A 16888-nucleotide genomic window follows, 5' to 3' on the forward strand; every position below is an offset into this window, starting at 1 on the left:
AAGGCTCCTGTGTCAGACGGGCTGATGTCCGCCTTCTATAAAACATACATGGAGGAACTAGCCCCCAGACTTCCAGCGGTCTATGGAGAAGCGCATGAGACTGGTATATTGCCGAGCTCCATGCGCGAAGCAATCATTGTCACTTTACTAAAGCCTGATAACCGATCTGAACTCTTATAGGCTTCTATCACTCATTAATGTGACGTGAAAATTCTGGCTAAGTTGATAGCGAATAGGCTGCAGCCTTTACTTCCCATCATAGTTTTGCTTGATCAATCGGGATTCATTCCTGGGAGATCTAACTCACATAACCTTAGAATGGTATTTTCTGCCCTGCATTATTTACATCCCGATGTACAGGCGGCGGTGGTGTTCCTGGATGCGACTATAGCCTTTGATTCGCTCGAGTGGCCGTTCTTATTGAAAATTTCTGAGCGGATGGGCTTCGGCCCCATGTTTCTTCATTAAATTAAATTACTGAACACTGAACCAATGGCCAGGGTGCGAGTGAATAATATTGTTTCTGACCCCTTCCGTATAATGCGTGGCATGAGGCAGGGCTGCCCACTATCGCCCTTGCTGTTAGCCACTGCAATGGAGCCGTTGGCTGCACGCATCCGGCAACACCATACTGATAAGGGGATCGGATTCAGCACGCATAGTCTGTTGATTTTTCTCTATGCGGACAACATAACATCATATATTCTCAACCCTGAGCGCAATCTGGGCATTATGTTGCAGGAGTTCATAAAATTCGGAGGGCTATCCGGGGTGAACATAAATTGGGAAAAATCTGTGATATTCCCCTTAAGCGACAATACCAGGGCGGTGTCCTCGGAATTCCCGCTAAAGTGGGAATAGGAACAAGTGAAGTATTTGGGTGTCTGGATTAGCAGAGACCTACAAGAACTTTTGGAACTTAAATTTTGGGAGGGCTATGGTCTGGCTATAGGAAAAGGTAACTTTGTGATCTAAACTCCCACTATCGCTTGCAGGCAAAATTGCACTAGTCAAAATGATTATTTTGCCCACATTTTTTTATCTTTTTGTAAACTTGCCACTGGTACTTACTGGCCCTTTCTTCAAGACACTTCAATCTCTATTGGTCTCTTTGGTCTGGGCGAATAGTCAAGCTCTGGTATCCTGGGCCCTCTTGTCGCTCCCCACTGCTCAGGGTGGGCTGGGTGCGCCAGACATGAAATTGTACGCATTATGTGCACAGGCGCAATTCCTGCATTATTGGGTGCATCCAACACCATTCCAACCTCACGTGGCAGTAGAGGCGGACGCGGTGGCACCTGTTCCTCTTAGGGTAGCCATATATCAATCCTATTAGCGGCCCAGGGATGACATTGACACATCGGAGACCCTACGGTGGGCTTGGGATGGCCTGCGGAGAAGGGCGGGAGCAAAGGTTCGTAATGCCCCCTCCATTCCTATTGCACAAAATCCTATGCTGCCCAATATTAAAGATGAGATTAGTGATAAGGTGGCACAGAGGTCGTCTCTACGTATATTTGCAGACCTATACCCAGAGGGAACGTTCAGAGGCCCTCCAGTTGCAGGGGAAGGACAAACAGTGCCATTTGGAGAGGCATTTCTCCGAGCCGCATGAAAGGCACTACATAGGGACTTCCCCTCCCAGCCAACCCCGCTAAGCGCTCTGGAAAACTTTTTGCGGACACAAACTTCACGTAGGCTCATCACTAGACTACACGTCCATGCAAAAAGATGCCCCCGTAGCCACTTCTAACGCTCATCATAAATGGTCTCCCGAGATGCCGTCCCCCCCTGACTGACGACCAGTGGTCGTACTGCTGTGCACAGATGACCGAATTATCACCCAACTATAAACTTAGATTAATTCATTTCAAATTTCTGCATCACTATTACAGAACACCCATTAGTCTACACAGGATGGGTTTACGGGAGGATGACTGTTGCTGGCGTAGCGGGGTAGCCGCCGCCACTTTCTTACACATGGCGTGGACTTGTCCGCTCATCACTGAATATTGGTCAACGATATTTGAGGCTATAAACCAGATTTTGACGATATCACTACCTCCATCCCCGCTACTGGCTTTGTTAGGCTATGTGAGAGATACACTTGTTAAGAAACCCAAACTACATGCACTGCTGCTGCTCTTCGCCAAGCATCAAATAGCCCAGCTATGGGGTAGGAAGAGAACACCTACTATTGTGAACTGGATCAGAGAGGTCACCTATGGCCAGACGCAATTAGCTACGTTCTGGGAACTTATGCCGCCTGCCTCTAAGCCTAAAGAAATATGGGGGCCCTTTATTGACTGGGCTCGGGAGCGATCAGGTGGCTCTACTAAGAAGCTAGTGCTGTCACCGATGTTGGCTCAAATTGAGGGGGTGATGTTTGCTGGGTTCAATGTCAGTGATGTTGAATTATGTATTGATATTTTGTATGCGCTGTGAGATTGCCATTATTTATTGTAAGTCTCCTGTGATGGTGACCTATTATCTACTTGTCAATGCACGTATTCTTTTTCTACTGTGGTTTACCATACTACTTTTTGGGGCTGTTGTTGGCTCCTGCTATTGCATTATCTCCTGCATTATTGTCGATATGAAAATGCACTGCTTTCTTCTTTCTTTTTTTCTTTTAGGTGTTTTTTAGATCAGTATTTGTATTATTTTAAAAATCAATAAAGACATGTTTTTAAAAATTGCTGCTGAAGAAGCACTGAGACTCGTAACAGCTGTGGTGGAGGCGGTTACATGGGAGGAGTCTTCACCCGATTTACTGAGTAATTTTGTATGCCAGGAAGAGTTGCCACTACCTAGGTTGCCAAAAGGTTCCTCGTTGGGATTCCATCAGGGGCAGAAAGTATTCTCCACCCACCCAGGCTGGGGAAGGCTGGCTTACCCAAGTCTTCGCGAGCTAGGAGCTGCTCCAATAACTGCACATGCCGGCAGCACAACTCAAGAGGGAGAGCCTGTGCTGCTGCCTTGGATGGCAGCAGCCAGACTACTCCAAGCAAGATCAGAACTTGCAGATGCTTGCACTGGCTGCCTGCACCGCTCAACGTTTCCGTGCTGCAGGAGTGGTTAAGATGTGAACTGGGCCTGTAGGGTACCATAGACACCTTTGAATAAATACTGAAGAGTCAAAGGGAAACTCTTGAGGAAGGTCTAATAGTAAGCCTTCCTTGGAAGCATCTATCAGAGAATGGGGAATAACTCCCTCCCTTACCCTCCTACAAGTGAGCCTTTGCCTGCTCGTCACTGCTACCACTGAGAGTTAAGTGCAGAAGAGGTACTTTACACAGTTGCTCAGGTTCCATAGTAGGTCGGCCCTGGGACATCAGGAGTAAAAGGCCTCAACCCCCACAGTTGGGCCCTGTAGCCCCTACGTGCCCTGTGGCCCTCTGAGTGGGGCCCCTGGAAGCATCTATCAGAGAATGGGGAATAACTCCCTCCCTTACCCTCCTCCAAGTGAGCCTTTGCCTGCTCGTCACTGCTACCACTGAGAGTTAAGTGCAGAAGAGGTACTTTACACAGTTGCTCAGGATCCATAGTAGGTCGGCCCTGGGACATCAGGAGTAAAAGGCCTCAACCCCCACAGTTGGGCCCTGTAGCCCCTACGTGCCCTGTGGCCCTCTGAGTGGGGCCCCTGGAAGCATCTATCAGAGAATGGGGAATAACTCCCTCCCTTACCCTCCTCCAAGTGAGCCTTTGCCTGCTCGTCACTGCTACCACTGAGAGTTAAGTGCAGAAGAGGTACTTTACACAGTTGCTCAGGATCCATAGTAGGTCGGCCCTGGGACATCAGGAGTAAAAGGCCTCAACCCCCACAGTTTGGCCCTGTAGCCCCTACGTGCCCTGTGGCCCTCTGAGTGGGGCCCCTGGAAGCATCTATCAGAGAATGGGGAATAACTCCCTCCCTTACCCTCCTCCAAGTGAGCCTTTGCCTGCTCGTCACTGCTACCACTGAGAGTTAAGTGCAGAAGAGGTACTTTACACAGTTGCTCAGGATCCATAGTAGGTAGGCCCTGGGACATCAGGAGTAAAAGGCCTCAACCCCCACAGTTGGGCCCTGTAGCCCCTACGTGCCCTGTGGCCCTCTGAGTGGGGTTCTGACACCAAGCTTTGAAACTGTACATTTTAAAAGGTTTTAAAGAACTAAGAAGAACAGATCTCCAAAAAGTAAAACGTTAATGAACCAATTTTCCTATTACTCTTAGGTGCAAAATTAATTTGAAACAATGCAGAACAAGAGTATCCACACTCACTACATTCAATAATACACTGAAATTGTCACATAACTTATTTCATATTCATCAATTCTGAAAATGGTCAAATTAAAATAAAACACTGCACAAGAATTAGACTGTCAGCAGGACAACTGCTACTTTACCTTGTGATTTAGGATGTCATTCATGCGCCTGGTGGCTTCGGAGCTGTGAGATTCAGGAAAGCATTTTTTGGGTACAACACCATATTTTTCTGAAAGCACAAAATAATAGAAATGTTTGCAAGAAAAGCATTACTGTGAAACCGAAGACAAGTTGCAGAAAAAAACGAAAAAACAGTTAGTCTGAAACTAAAATACATAGGATAAGTATACTATTTTACTTAACTTCTCTCCCAATTTGTACATGCATTCTATGACGTTATTACTACATGCCACAGGATACAGCTTAATTTCTTAGGAGACATTTACTGACCAGGGAAACAGATGTAGTCAACACAAATGGCATTTCCTGAAAGTATTAACATCTAAAACTCAAAACCTTTAGGTTGAACTGGATAGAGGGCCATAAAGGACCTACAGTTGGTAAATCGACATCTCAGATCTATAAAAATTGATTTTAACCAAGAAATCTAACCGCCACAGTGGAACAAACCATGGCACCATTCCTTCTGCAAAGAATAACCATTTAAGGTGGGCAGCATACTTTGTCACAAACATGACGGATGTTCTGTCGCTGCATTAGAGCTGTAATATAGCCTACAATACTTGTAATACGGTGGACTGAATATCTGTCAATTTTTGATGGAGCATCTCATCCTCCAAACTCTAAATAAGACAACAGGATTTGGGACTATGTAAAACACATTAACAAAAGAATCCAAAGTAAAAGTGCCTTTTAGGTTCTGCAAAAATTGATACCAATATTTAACAACTTCAAGATTTTAAACATGCTATTCTCCAAGTTCCATGGATCAATAAAAAAAATCAAGGGTGCAAAGTTTAAGTTGCACGGCCATGCAAGAAAAAGTTCAGCCAATTTAGAGAAAGATTACAGGAGCAAAATGTTCATCTCAGTAATAATCTAACAGGATCATAAAGCACTACGTCCATCACTTATGCTTATGGGGGCCGACAACCCACACAGACCAATGAACACAAAGTTGGTGGTAGGTAAGAGGCATGCCCAGAACTCTGACATCCTCTTTTAACGTCTAGAATGGCAGCTAAATCTGTGCATTCTCTCATTCACTATGGCCAATTATTCTGCAACTGCATAGACATTCCACACTTTTACCCACCTCACTAAGGGCAGACAAACCGCTTTTTCTTATGTGACTTATGGAGAGTGTTGCTCCTATCAACAAATATGTCAGTTTCCCCATTGGTGCTGTTAGTAGGATAAGATTATATATGTGCATACGACCACCATAGGTGGATAAAGACAGTGATGGCATTGCACTACTAACACTGGTACGAACCCCCTAACACTGCTATCAAAGTAAAAGGGGTGAAATAATATTTTGTAATAGTTTATAGTCGTCTCCTTTGTGTCTAATACACATAGACAGTTGCTCTAGCTTATACATTAGACACCCACTTCTGTGAGTTTGGTGAGCACGTCCATTATTGAGTTGCATAGTTGGGTTCTTTGAAGCTTGGAAACTCCTTGCCAAAGGATAGAGGCTGGATAATCATGTTTGGCCTATTATTGAGAAATAATAATTTCTAACCAGCAAAGCCCTACCTACCTGTTAGAAAAAACTTAATATCTCAGCAGGCCAATGTATCACTAGAAGCCACACTAAAGCTAGTCAAAAAGGCAAAAGTCTGGAAACAAGTCAACCTAGAATATGAAACAGGGGATTTCCTGGTCCCTCTGAATTTCAGAAATGAGCAGAAGTTACATCTTTTAAAGGATCAATAGAGCCAACATTGTGAAACAGCCTCACAGTTCCAAATACTCACTTGTACCTAACACAGAACAGACAACACCTATTATAATGAATCGATCTGTGATGCTTGAATGCTGACCCGGCATGGCCGGAATGTCATGATATAATGATCGTTCTTTTGTATTGTACCTTGAAACCTATAAAATGCTAATAAACAGATTTGACAAAAAAAACACTTATTACAATGAAGCACAATCTCTAAGCGCCTCTCAAACCTGCCCAGTGAATATCACTGCAAACAGACAACAGCTCTCCATATCTATAGCATCCACAAACAGCAGGTTTTTTTTTCTAAATCTCCTCCGACTGTGACATGTGCTTTGATATAATGACTGGCGCAGAGCTTTGCATGCATATGAGGAAGAAGTATTTGCAGTGGCTCCCACAATGAATAAATGAACAGACAAATATATGGAGAGCTGTATTAGGTGTAATTAATGTTCACTAGGCTCAAATACTGAATGAATGACTAACTTGAGATTAGGTCAAGAAGCAACAAGTGATCGGAGTGAAGATCAAGCAGGAGTGAGAAGAACAGTATAGTCAAGGGGACATTTTGTCCCATAACAGCACCAAGATGTGTAAACCTAGTGTGGTATCTTAGTAATGATTAGGCCTATGTTCTCTTTTTGGGGAGGTAGAGGTGATGTGATGTTTAAATCCCAGATTTCTAGCATCTTTCTTAATAAAATGGTAGATGGAGAGTTGGACACTCAACCCACTTCCCAGCTACATTCAACTGTGACCTTTGCTTTCTCCTTCACACATGTAGCTTTCAGTCCTTTTCTCTGCCATGTTGCCCCATTTGTACAATCCCTCACCACCACGGATCCTAGAGCAAGTTTCATCATTATTGTATATTGGCACTTAATAGGACAAGAAGATATAATTTTACAGTGATGATTTGATTTTCGCAGCCACCGAGGTCCACATTAACTTTTAAAACAATGCCCATACTTAACTTGGAGTACATCAAAAAGCAAAATAGGAAACCAAGCTATACCGGTGGCTTTAAAAATAGGGTACCAAGCGTGCCATCAGAAAGAAGGTTTTTCTCTTAATAGCATACGAAGCAATCAACAAACATGAAAAAATATAAATCACTGCCAGCTAAACCCCTATCCACACAATAAAAATCACTGCCAGCTAAACCCCTACCCACACAATAAAAATCACTGCCAGCTAAACCCCTACCCACACTCAACACACGCACAATCAAAACTAAGAAACCTACTCTGCCTCTCACTCCAAATCACAATCCTGTTTGAGGTATTATACCTAATTTACAGTGAGACAGATCACCTAAGAAGCCCCACAAGAAAACCAATCCAATCCAAGCTGCCAATATGCAAAAATGCTTCGAAAATGCTTCACAGTGCCCACCCAAGTCTTTCATCTTCTAAAATGTATGGGACATCAAGATACCGTTTGGTTTCAACGAGTTGTGCCATAGCATCATCATCAATTTTTATTTCGGTCTTAAGACCATAAAATTACGAATACGATACAGCTCATACAAAAACTAAAAACACAACCAAGTATAAAAGGTATCAATTAGTCAGTAATCTAAAATTCATTAGATAATAAATGAATGCCTTTAAGCACAATGTAGAACAGAGCAACAAAAACCTATGCCTACTCCAAGATGAACGTAATGGCTGCTATGTTGACTTCAGTCATACACTTATGACTTTTATTTATTTTATTTTATTTTATTTTGAAAGTTTTATATAGCGCGAACAAGATCTTTGCAGATATCAGAGCGCTTTACAATGGCACGGGGGTGATAGACAAGGTACATGTGCATAGTTGAGGTAGATAGGTACAAGGTGCATAGTTACATAGGTAAGTCAAAAAACAAACAGGGGGTAGGTCGCAGGTGAGGTAATGTCTGTACAAGGTGCATAGTCAAACAGTTGCGCCAATAATATAAAAGTACAGAAGTGAGCATATACTTGTTTGAGCGTGCTTAATGTGTTTTAGGAGATAACATAAAGGTGTGCATAGTTGAGGTAGGTGAGTGCAGGATGTATAGTCACACAGGTGCCTCAGTAGTACAAAAGTAGGGATAGTTGAGGTGGTGTAGGTACGGTGTGCAAAGTCAGACAGGTACGTCAACAACAGACTCGCATTAAGTTTAAGAATAGGGAACCTATTTAAAAATCAAAAACTTCGGAACTAAAATATACACTAAACTTGCTCTTTCATCAAATACCTTCGTATTGCTCACATACGGCCCAAAAACTTTGCAAATAAGCAGACAATCGCCGGGCTGGAATCTGGTTTACGGATGCGAAGAGCTACACCACTAATGCGTGTACCCTGTAGTTTACAGATCGGTTTAAGCCATTTAGTCCTTGGACACGATTACTTTGGACACACAAAGAAAACCTGGGTGTTTGGCTCAGTAGGAGAAGGGCAGGGGGCACATTGGGGAAAGTGTAGAAGATTTCTGCAAAGAACACCTAAAAGAGTTCAGAGGAAGTGAGCCAAACCAGAACTGCATAAAAAGTTTCATATCCAGGGGCATCATAATTTATTTTTATTTATTTTCAGGGTTTTGTATAGCGCGAACAAGATCCTTAACAGATATCAGAGCGCTTCACATACATCGACACTATTTCTTTTGCTACAACTAACTACTATAATCTTGTGATTGATCTTTCATTCTAACTTTATGTCCTCATATCATAACAGGTCCAAACATTATTGCCTTTTTTGAAGGTTATTCACAATTTGTTATTATGAACAACCAATGTACCCCAGGGACGGTCGTTTAACTCGTTTGGAAGGCTGGCCAAAATGTAATAACTGATCGGAGTGTCCTATATGTTTTATTAATAATTTTTCAAATGTACATCGAGTTCGTATAAAGAATGGAAGTATAAAAGATTTTTTTGTTCTTACTTACGTACTCGTTTTAACGACTTGACAATTTTTTATACAACTATAAATATTCAGATTTATTTAATAATTGGTCATTTTCACACGACAAACTCCTTTACATCTTATAAAATTGCGATGCTATGACGTTTATCGGCTAAATACATAAAACTGACTTGATTACTTTGAGTAATATAAACACATTACAAGATGGTGGAAAGTTTTTCCACTCTTAGTATGAACTCCCCAAAAGAATTTTGTTAGTCCGTTTTTCATATTTATTATTTGGGAATCGAAACTAATAGGAGCCGAATAACATGGCGTTGTTGCTGAACGCCGTTTGCACCGGATAATTAGCGGTTTCTCTCCGTACTCAGAGGTATGATCATCATAGCACGTTCTGTTTCTAATACTTCGCTTGCCCAATTTTAGATTTGTTAAACTTGAGGGCATGGATTAATAACCTTTCCCCTTTATCTTGCGGCTTTTAACTTAACTAGGGATACATCACCATGCCGCACTGTTGGGAAGTGATGTTTGCTTAAATTTAGGGCTCGCAATAGGGGCCGTATTTTCTAAAAATAGAAAGTAATACTTAAATCAGTCTAATTATGGAGACTTTGTTAGTTTTAATATGGACATAACATTTAAAATGGATTATATTCTTATACTTTTAGGACACGGCTGGACATCTTAAGGTACAACATTATCTTCTTGACTTTTGAAGATCGGCTAATTTTTATATATTTGAAAACCTGGAGATTTCGTTTGGAACGTGGAATTACTTATAAATAGTGAGTGCTATAATACCGTTTTATTCCTTTAGATTTATTATTGTTCCTATGTATGTACACAAACCCCTAGCTTTGGGGTTTAATATATAATCAAACTCACGATGTTTGACCTCGTTTATACACGATGGTTAATACTCATTATACGATAATGTATCGCTCCCTTTTTGTCCTAGATTATACTGGTGGATGCCGAGGACAGACGAAGGCACACCTTTTACATACTTCAGTATATTCTATTCTAGCCATATGGTGAGTGAGCGTGTGCTTTCTTCCTTACCACTTTTTTCTTCGCTTATCTTATCTGCTCACTCAATCGCTTGAAGTATAACTTTCACTATACTTACTGGACTACACAACTTTCGGTGATTTTTATTTACGGTTATGGTGTTTTATTGGGAATAGGAGGTTACTTCTCTTATGTACTCAACTTTTCACGTTTCTATAGGGTTACCACACTTTTTTGACCTTGCCGTTCTTCTCATCTGAATCAACCTCCTGATATTCCATATGATTTTATTTTTCTCTTCTTAAATTTGAGTAATTGGAGATAAATTGAGTTTTAAAGATTACTGCATGATATAATTAGATATATGACCTATAACTCGGAAACCACTATATCCTTGACTATGTCTATGCAAAGGATCCTGGATGGACCTTGCTAATTGGGTTTTAGGGTCATGGTATGAATATAAAATAGCTTTGACCTTGATCTAGGCCACTTTGTTTTGTATGTACTGTTTTATATATTGGACTATGTGGCGGTACTTGTTTTGTGATTATATTTATTGTAATATTTCCAGCCGTGAAGAAGTCTTTTGGTCATCAGACCAAGACGAAACACGTGTTGGCAGCGGCTAATGTATGTTTTCTTGGTGAAGACTGAAGAAACTTATGAACTGGAAAATAAATGAAGATGAAATAGAGGATAATCTGACTCATTGGATTTAATTGATGGACTTTGATATCGATGAATTTTTAGCTCAGGGTATACCATTTGTTCTCCCGCTTCACATACATAACCAAAGGAAAGAAAACTTCATACGGCAATTTGTGCAAAGTAGAACAATGCAAACAGAGTAAAACAAGGGAGGGACAAACAGGCAAACGGAGTTGCAGAGTTTATGTTCAAGTGAATTTAGCCAGAGGATGCAGTGGATGAGATAAGTCTGGTTTCTGGGGGGAGGGCGTTCCAGATCCCGAGGGCCATCCCTGAGAAGGAGCGCTTGTATGTTTATTTCTTGTGGAATCTTTGCGGTTTCAAAAGGAGAGTTTCTGCGCTTCTTGTGGCTCTTGAGCCTCCGTAGATTGTCAGTTTCTGAGCGATGTATCTGGGGGAGCTGTGGTGTAAGGCCTTGTGAGTGATGCAGGCGATTTTCAGATGTATTTTAGCTTCAAACTGTAGCCAATTCAGCTATTTTAAATCAGGAGAGATTTGTGAGCATTTTTTGAGCCAATTATGAGCCTTGCTGCAGCATTGATAGAGGCTCTTAATGGTGCAGTTATTAAAAGGGGGAGGCCACAGAGGGCGGCGCTTCCGTAGTGAATCCGGGGGATAACTAGCACTTGGACTGCAGTTCTCAAATCGTTGGCTGGGAGGAAGATTTCAGTTTTCTCAAGGTATCGATTTGGAAATTAGCTTCCTTGGTTGCATTACTGATATGTCGTTGCATATTCAGATTGGAGTCGTGGGTGATACCTAAGGATTTTGCTGAGTCTACAATGATAGGTTGGACATTGAATGCAGTGAGGTGTTTCAGCCAATCCTTGGCAATGGGGATTTGGGGGGGGGGGGGGTGCATTTAGGAGGAATTCTGTTTTTAGAGCATTAAGTTTGAGATGGAGTAGAGTGAGGTCTCTTCAGGGGATTGTAGTTTGAGGTAGATTTGGGTATCATTCGCATACATGTGGAATTGCACATTAGATGCATGAAGCAGTGTGGTGAGTGGCTCCATGACTAGGTTGAATAGGGTTGGGGATAAGGAGGATCCTTGCGGGACACCAAGAGTTACAGGCACAAGTGTGGACATGGTGTTGTTAGTTTTGAATTTCTGGGTCCGGTTCTTGAGGAAGGAGGTGAACCATTTGAGTATTGTCCCAGAGATACCCATTCTGAGTTTCAGCAGATCGAGTAAGTTCTCGTGTTTGACCGTGTCGAACGCAGATGAGATGTAGAGTAGGATGAGGAGGTTTTGGTCCAGAATTTGGAGTGCGTCATCAATTATGTGTGTCATGGCTGATTCAGTGCTGTGGCCTGCACGGAAGCCGGACTGGTGTCGGTCGAGGAGGTCAAAATGAGTGATGTGTTTTATCAGTTGGAGGTGGATACATTTCTCTAACAGTTTGGCTAAGGTAGGGGTATTGGAGATGGGGCGATAGTTATTGAGGTCAGTAGGGTCAGCTGTGGGTTTCTTTAGTATAGGAGACACTTGTCCCACTTTGAGGGACTCCGGGATAGATTCTTGTTTAAGAGAGCTATTAATGATTTTGGGCCAGAGCGGAGAAGCCATGGGATGAGGTATTTACGGCGTTTGCAGGTAGAGGGTCCAAGAGGTGATTAGAGGGCTTCAGGGTACTAAGGATCTTGCCTATAGATTCTTCCGTGTAGGTATCAAAAGATGTCCAAGTAGCATTGTTTTTTAGTGTGATGGGTGCTTTGCTGATGGGGTTGGAGTGTAGGCTTAGATCAGCGAGGAGATCCTTCTTGATGTTATCTGTTTTTAGACTGAAGAAAGTAGCAAATTCTTCACAGGATGGTAGCATGCTGGTTGTGTTATGTATTCGCTGTGGTTCGTCTTTGGATTGAGTTTTGATTAGGTCGAATTGTTTTTTTGGTCAGTTTTTTGCTTGGTTTAGTTGATGGCTAAAGAAGTCTGCTTTCGATCGTTTGATTTTCCTGAAATAAGCATTTTTTTTCTTAGAGTAGTGAGGTGCATAGCTGATGGGGTGGATCTCCAGATACGTTCTGCTAGTCTCATGTCTCGTCTATCATTGTTAAGCAGACCGTCGTACCAAGGTTTTGAGCTTTTGGAGGAGACTCTTTAGCTGAAGGGGGGCAACTTTGTTGACTATGGTGGCCATTGAGTTGAGATAGTGATCGGTGAGGGCCTAGAAGTCGTCGTTGCCGATGGGGGGTATGAGTAGATTATAGCTGGGAGAGGGTGCGGAGCTAGGATTGAGATTCTTCAGGTCTCTTTTCCAGACCTTGGGTTTGGTGGAATGGGCTGGGTAAAGTTTCACATGTTCATTGATGAAAAATGTGAAAATGTGGTAGTTGGACCAGTCACAATGTTGGATTGAGTCTAGTTTGATGGCGTCACCTTTGGAAATAATGAGGTCCAGGATAGAGCCTTTGTCGTGGGTGGGGCTGTTGCAGATTTGGGGGAGGTCTACGGTGTTAAGGACATTTTTGAGACAGTTAACCACCGAGTCATTGTGATCGTTCCAGTGAAGGTTGAAGTCGCCGAGGAATATTTGTGTGTTTTGTCGACCCGAGTTAGTTGTGATCAAGTACATGAGGTGTTCAGCGAAAGTGAGGTTGTCTCCTGGTGGGTGGAAAATAATATGTAGAGAACATACTGGATTGCCCTCACTGTTGACATCAAGGCAAACGTGTTCACAAGAGGAGAATATAGGGGAGATTGCTCTGGTTACTGAAAGGTTGCTGCGATGGATGCATGCTATTCCACCTCCTGTCCTGCCAGTCCTGTCTAATCTGGTGATGGGGTAGTTAGGAGGAACTAGAATGTCGAGGAGGGGGGAGGAGGATTTTGTTAGCCAGGTTTCAGTAAGTATGGTACGGTCTAGGTCATGAGCGATAATGAGGTCGGCTATGTCAGATGCGTGTCTGGGGGCAGATCTGCGGTTAAGTAGAGAGCATTTGAGCCATGGGGTAATGAGGGAGGCGGAGGGGTCCAGAGTGAGGGTGACTTTTTTCAGATTGTTAGAGATGGTTCCTCTATTATTTTGAGTGGGGGGCCTGTGTGGGTTGGAATGGATGGTGGGGATGGGAAGGTGTGTGTCGGCTGTGTGGGTCATGGGAGATGTTTCGTAGGAGTGCAGGAGGGCACGTATGCCATACCGTGTCAGATGATTGATGTATCAGCGAGGGCGGCTGAGAGAGTTATGGGCAGGAATAGAAGTCCAGTGAGGGGGATTGTGTATATGTAAGTGCGTGGGAGGGCTGGAGTGTTTGTGGGATTGGCGGGTACTAGAAAAAGAGGGGTGTCTAAGTTGACTAGAAAATAGTACTTTGAAAGTTTGAAGCTCGTCTTTAATTTGAAGGAGGGTGGTCATAATCTTGTCACGGGTGGGGTTGGGAACAGTAGTAGTGGGGGTAGTACAGCGAGGAAAAGGTTGAGGAGAGATGGCTCGGTTCGGTGTGAGAGCTGAGAGGGGAGTGGAGAGAGTGTGAGTGGGAGGTGGATAGAATGTGTTAGGCGACGGTGTGTAGGAAGTTAGGGTGGGAGGTGGAGGGAGAGGAGGTGAGGTGGGGGTTTCTGTGGTGGGTAGATAGGTGACTATCGTGGGGGGTGAGGGGGAAGTGACAAGGTAGGGGAGGGAGGGTGGTAAGAGAAGGCAGGGGTTCGAAGGGGAGTCGGATGAGGGGGAGCTAGGGGTGTTACAGGCGGATGGGGGACAGGGGGTGAGAGTGAAGGAGAGCGGTTCGGCAATGTGGAGTGGGGGGGCGGGTGTGGTGGTATATTTAAAATCCTTAAACTCCATAGTTAATCGCCCCGGGTTAAGTTGGAAAGTGTGCCCAGCATTATCCAATCCTAGTGCAATACAAATTCTTTAATGTTTTCAATAACATATCTTTATTCATCATAACATGGAATATATCACATTAACAAATCAAGTAGAAAATAATTTGATTAAAATAACTCATTTGAACCACTACATCACCTCCTCCAATCTCTCATCTAGACTAAAAAAACATTACCAGTATGTCTACTCACTCTTCTGCAGCTTCTGAACCACTCGAAGTAAGCATGACAGAGGCAACTTTGGGGAAAGCTGCAAATCTGCTCGTTCAACTGAATAGCATTAAGATAGCAAAATGTCCCTAAAGACAAAAAACCTAAACAGTACAGACTAAAACAATGTCAAAAGCTGTACTGTTGTCCCACGAAAATAAAACCAATATAAATAAATAAAAGGTGGGGGGGGGAGAGAGGAACCAAGGGATATTGCCTGATGTGTGGAAAAAAGGCTATCCATGTAAGAGATCATGTAAAATGCCACTGAGAACCACTTGTAATACTTCATAAAAATCCATGATCGCATGCCGTATAACTAGGAACTATATGAACAAAACTCAAAATTGAAACAGGGGTGTAATTTAAGGTTGCTCCTGAAGACCGCATTGCATTTCTGCTGCTTAAAATTAAATTTGTAATTTATTTTATTTGCACAATTAATTCAAATCATTGCAAATCATCACAGTGAAATTAGAATATAAAATGAGATATCAAACTAGTGTTATATATCAAAATGTTAGAACCCCATAATCATAATACATTAAATAAACAGAATTATAGGATTCACACATCTAGACCCATAAAATGTGCTACAACATCCCATTCCAAACTGTTTTGTAATGAGTGTGCTGAATAATAATACATAGTTAAGAAGTGTGACTGTTCATCAAATAACAAACGATAACTACAAGTACCAGTATTATATATAATATAGCTATCATAACCTAAATTGAGCTCCAAAAAGTTGTAAAAACTGTCCTCCGAAAATTCTTTAAATACTAAATTAACAAGCATTTGCAATGCAATAGGTCTCGCATTAGGAAAGTTTGAGCTATTGGAATTGTAAATGACAAATTTTTAGTTAGGTTTTGTTTTTGAAAATAGCGAAATTAATAGCTTTGTCATTTACAATGCCAATAGTTATAATTTTTGCAAATGTGACACATATAGCACTTGTAATGCAATATGTGTTGTATTTACGTGACTTACATGTATTGATATTACAAATAACAATGGCTTTTAATTTTTTTTTTACATAATTAATACTTAAATAAAAGGTATTATAATTTATATTGGCAATAGCTTAAACTTTTGTAAATAACTTGTGAAGATTATGTTCTGTGTCTTTTATTGTTACAAAACTTCTAGAACAGAAGTGAAATATTAACATCTTTTTGTTACATTTGTAATAAAGCTTGATACATTGAGAGAACATATTTGAACTAGTTGTTGAATGGTTGCACAGATTGATGTTGTGGTGGCGAATGAGTGATGCGGGGTGAGGGTGAGTGAGGGTGAGTGAGGGTGAGTGAGGGTGAGTGAGGGTGAGTGAGGGTGAGTGAGGGTGAGTGAGGGTGAGTGAGGGTGAGTGAGGGTGAGTGAGGGTGAGTGAGGGTGGGTGAGGGTGGGTGAGGGTGGGTGAGGGTGGGTGAGGGTGGGTGAGGGTGGGTGAGGGTGGGTGAGGGTGGGTGAGGGTGAGAGGGGGTGAGGGTGTGTGTGTGTGTGTGAGGGTGAGTGTGAGTGTGAAGGGGCGTGTGGGGGTGTGTGGGGGTGAAGGGGTGGGTGAGGGTGAGGGGGTGTGTGAGGGTGAGGGGGTGTGTGAGGGTGAGGGGGTGTGTGAGGGTGAGGGGGTGTGTGAGGGTGAGGGGGTGTGTGAGGGTGAGTGAGGGAGGGTGAAGGGGGGTGAGTGAGGGTGTGTGGCCGAGGAGGTGTGAGGGTGTGTGAGGATGAGTGAGGCTTTGATTGTGTGAGGGTGAGTGTGTGATGGTGTGAGGGTGAGTGAGGGTTTGATGGTGTGAGGGTGAGTGTGTGATGGTGTGAGGGTGTGAGGATGTGAGAGGATGGGGTGATGTGAGGGTGTGTGAGGGTTGTGAGGGTGAGGGGGGTGTGAGGGTGAGTGAGGGTGTGAGGGTGAGTGAGGGTGTGAGGGTGACTAGGAGAAGCTGGCAGTGTAGTTCTCCGGTTCCACACCTAGTGGCACAACATCACTGAATAAAAGAGGAATGGCAGTCCACACAAGTCAATACATCGCATAATCGGCCATCGGAAAATGTGAGA

The 16888-nt window shown here is 42.8% G+C and overlaps 1 protein-coding gene across 1 annotated transcript in view; it reads right to left on the reverse strand.

Annotated features, from left to right (window-relative positions):
* BLMH (bleomycin hydrolase) overlaps nucleotides 1-16888 on the reverse strand; it is a 784033-nt gene that overhangs the window by 603187 nt on the left and 163958 nt on the right. Inside the window, exon 5 of the mRNA XM_086955092.1 lies at nucleotides 4388-4476. Coding sequence (XP_086811218.1) covers nucleotides 4388-4476 — 89 coding nt within the window. The remainder of the gene's footprint in view (nucleotides 1-4387; nucleotides 4477-16888) is intronic.

Source organism: Lissotriton vulgaris, chromosome 2_1 (genome assembly GCF_964263255.1).
Source record: "Lissotriton vulgaris chromosome 2_1, aLisVul1.2, whole genome shotgun sequence".
Taxonomy (NCBI): Eukaryota; Metazoa; Chordata; class Amphibia; order Caudata; family Salamandridae; genus Lissotriton; species Lissotriton vulgaris.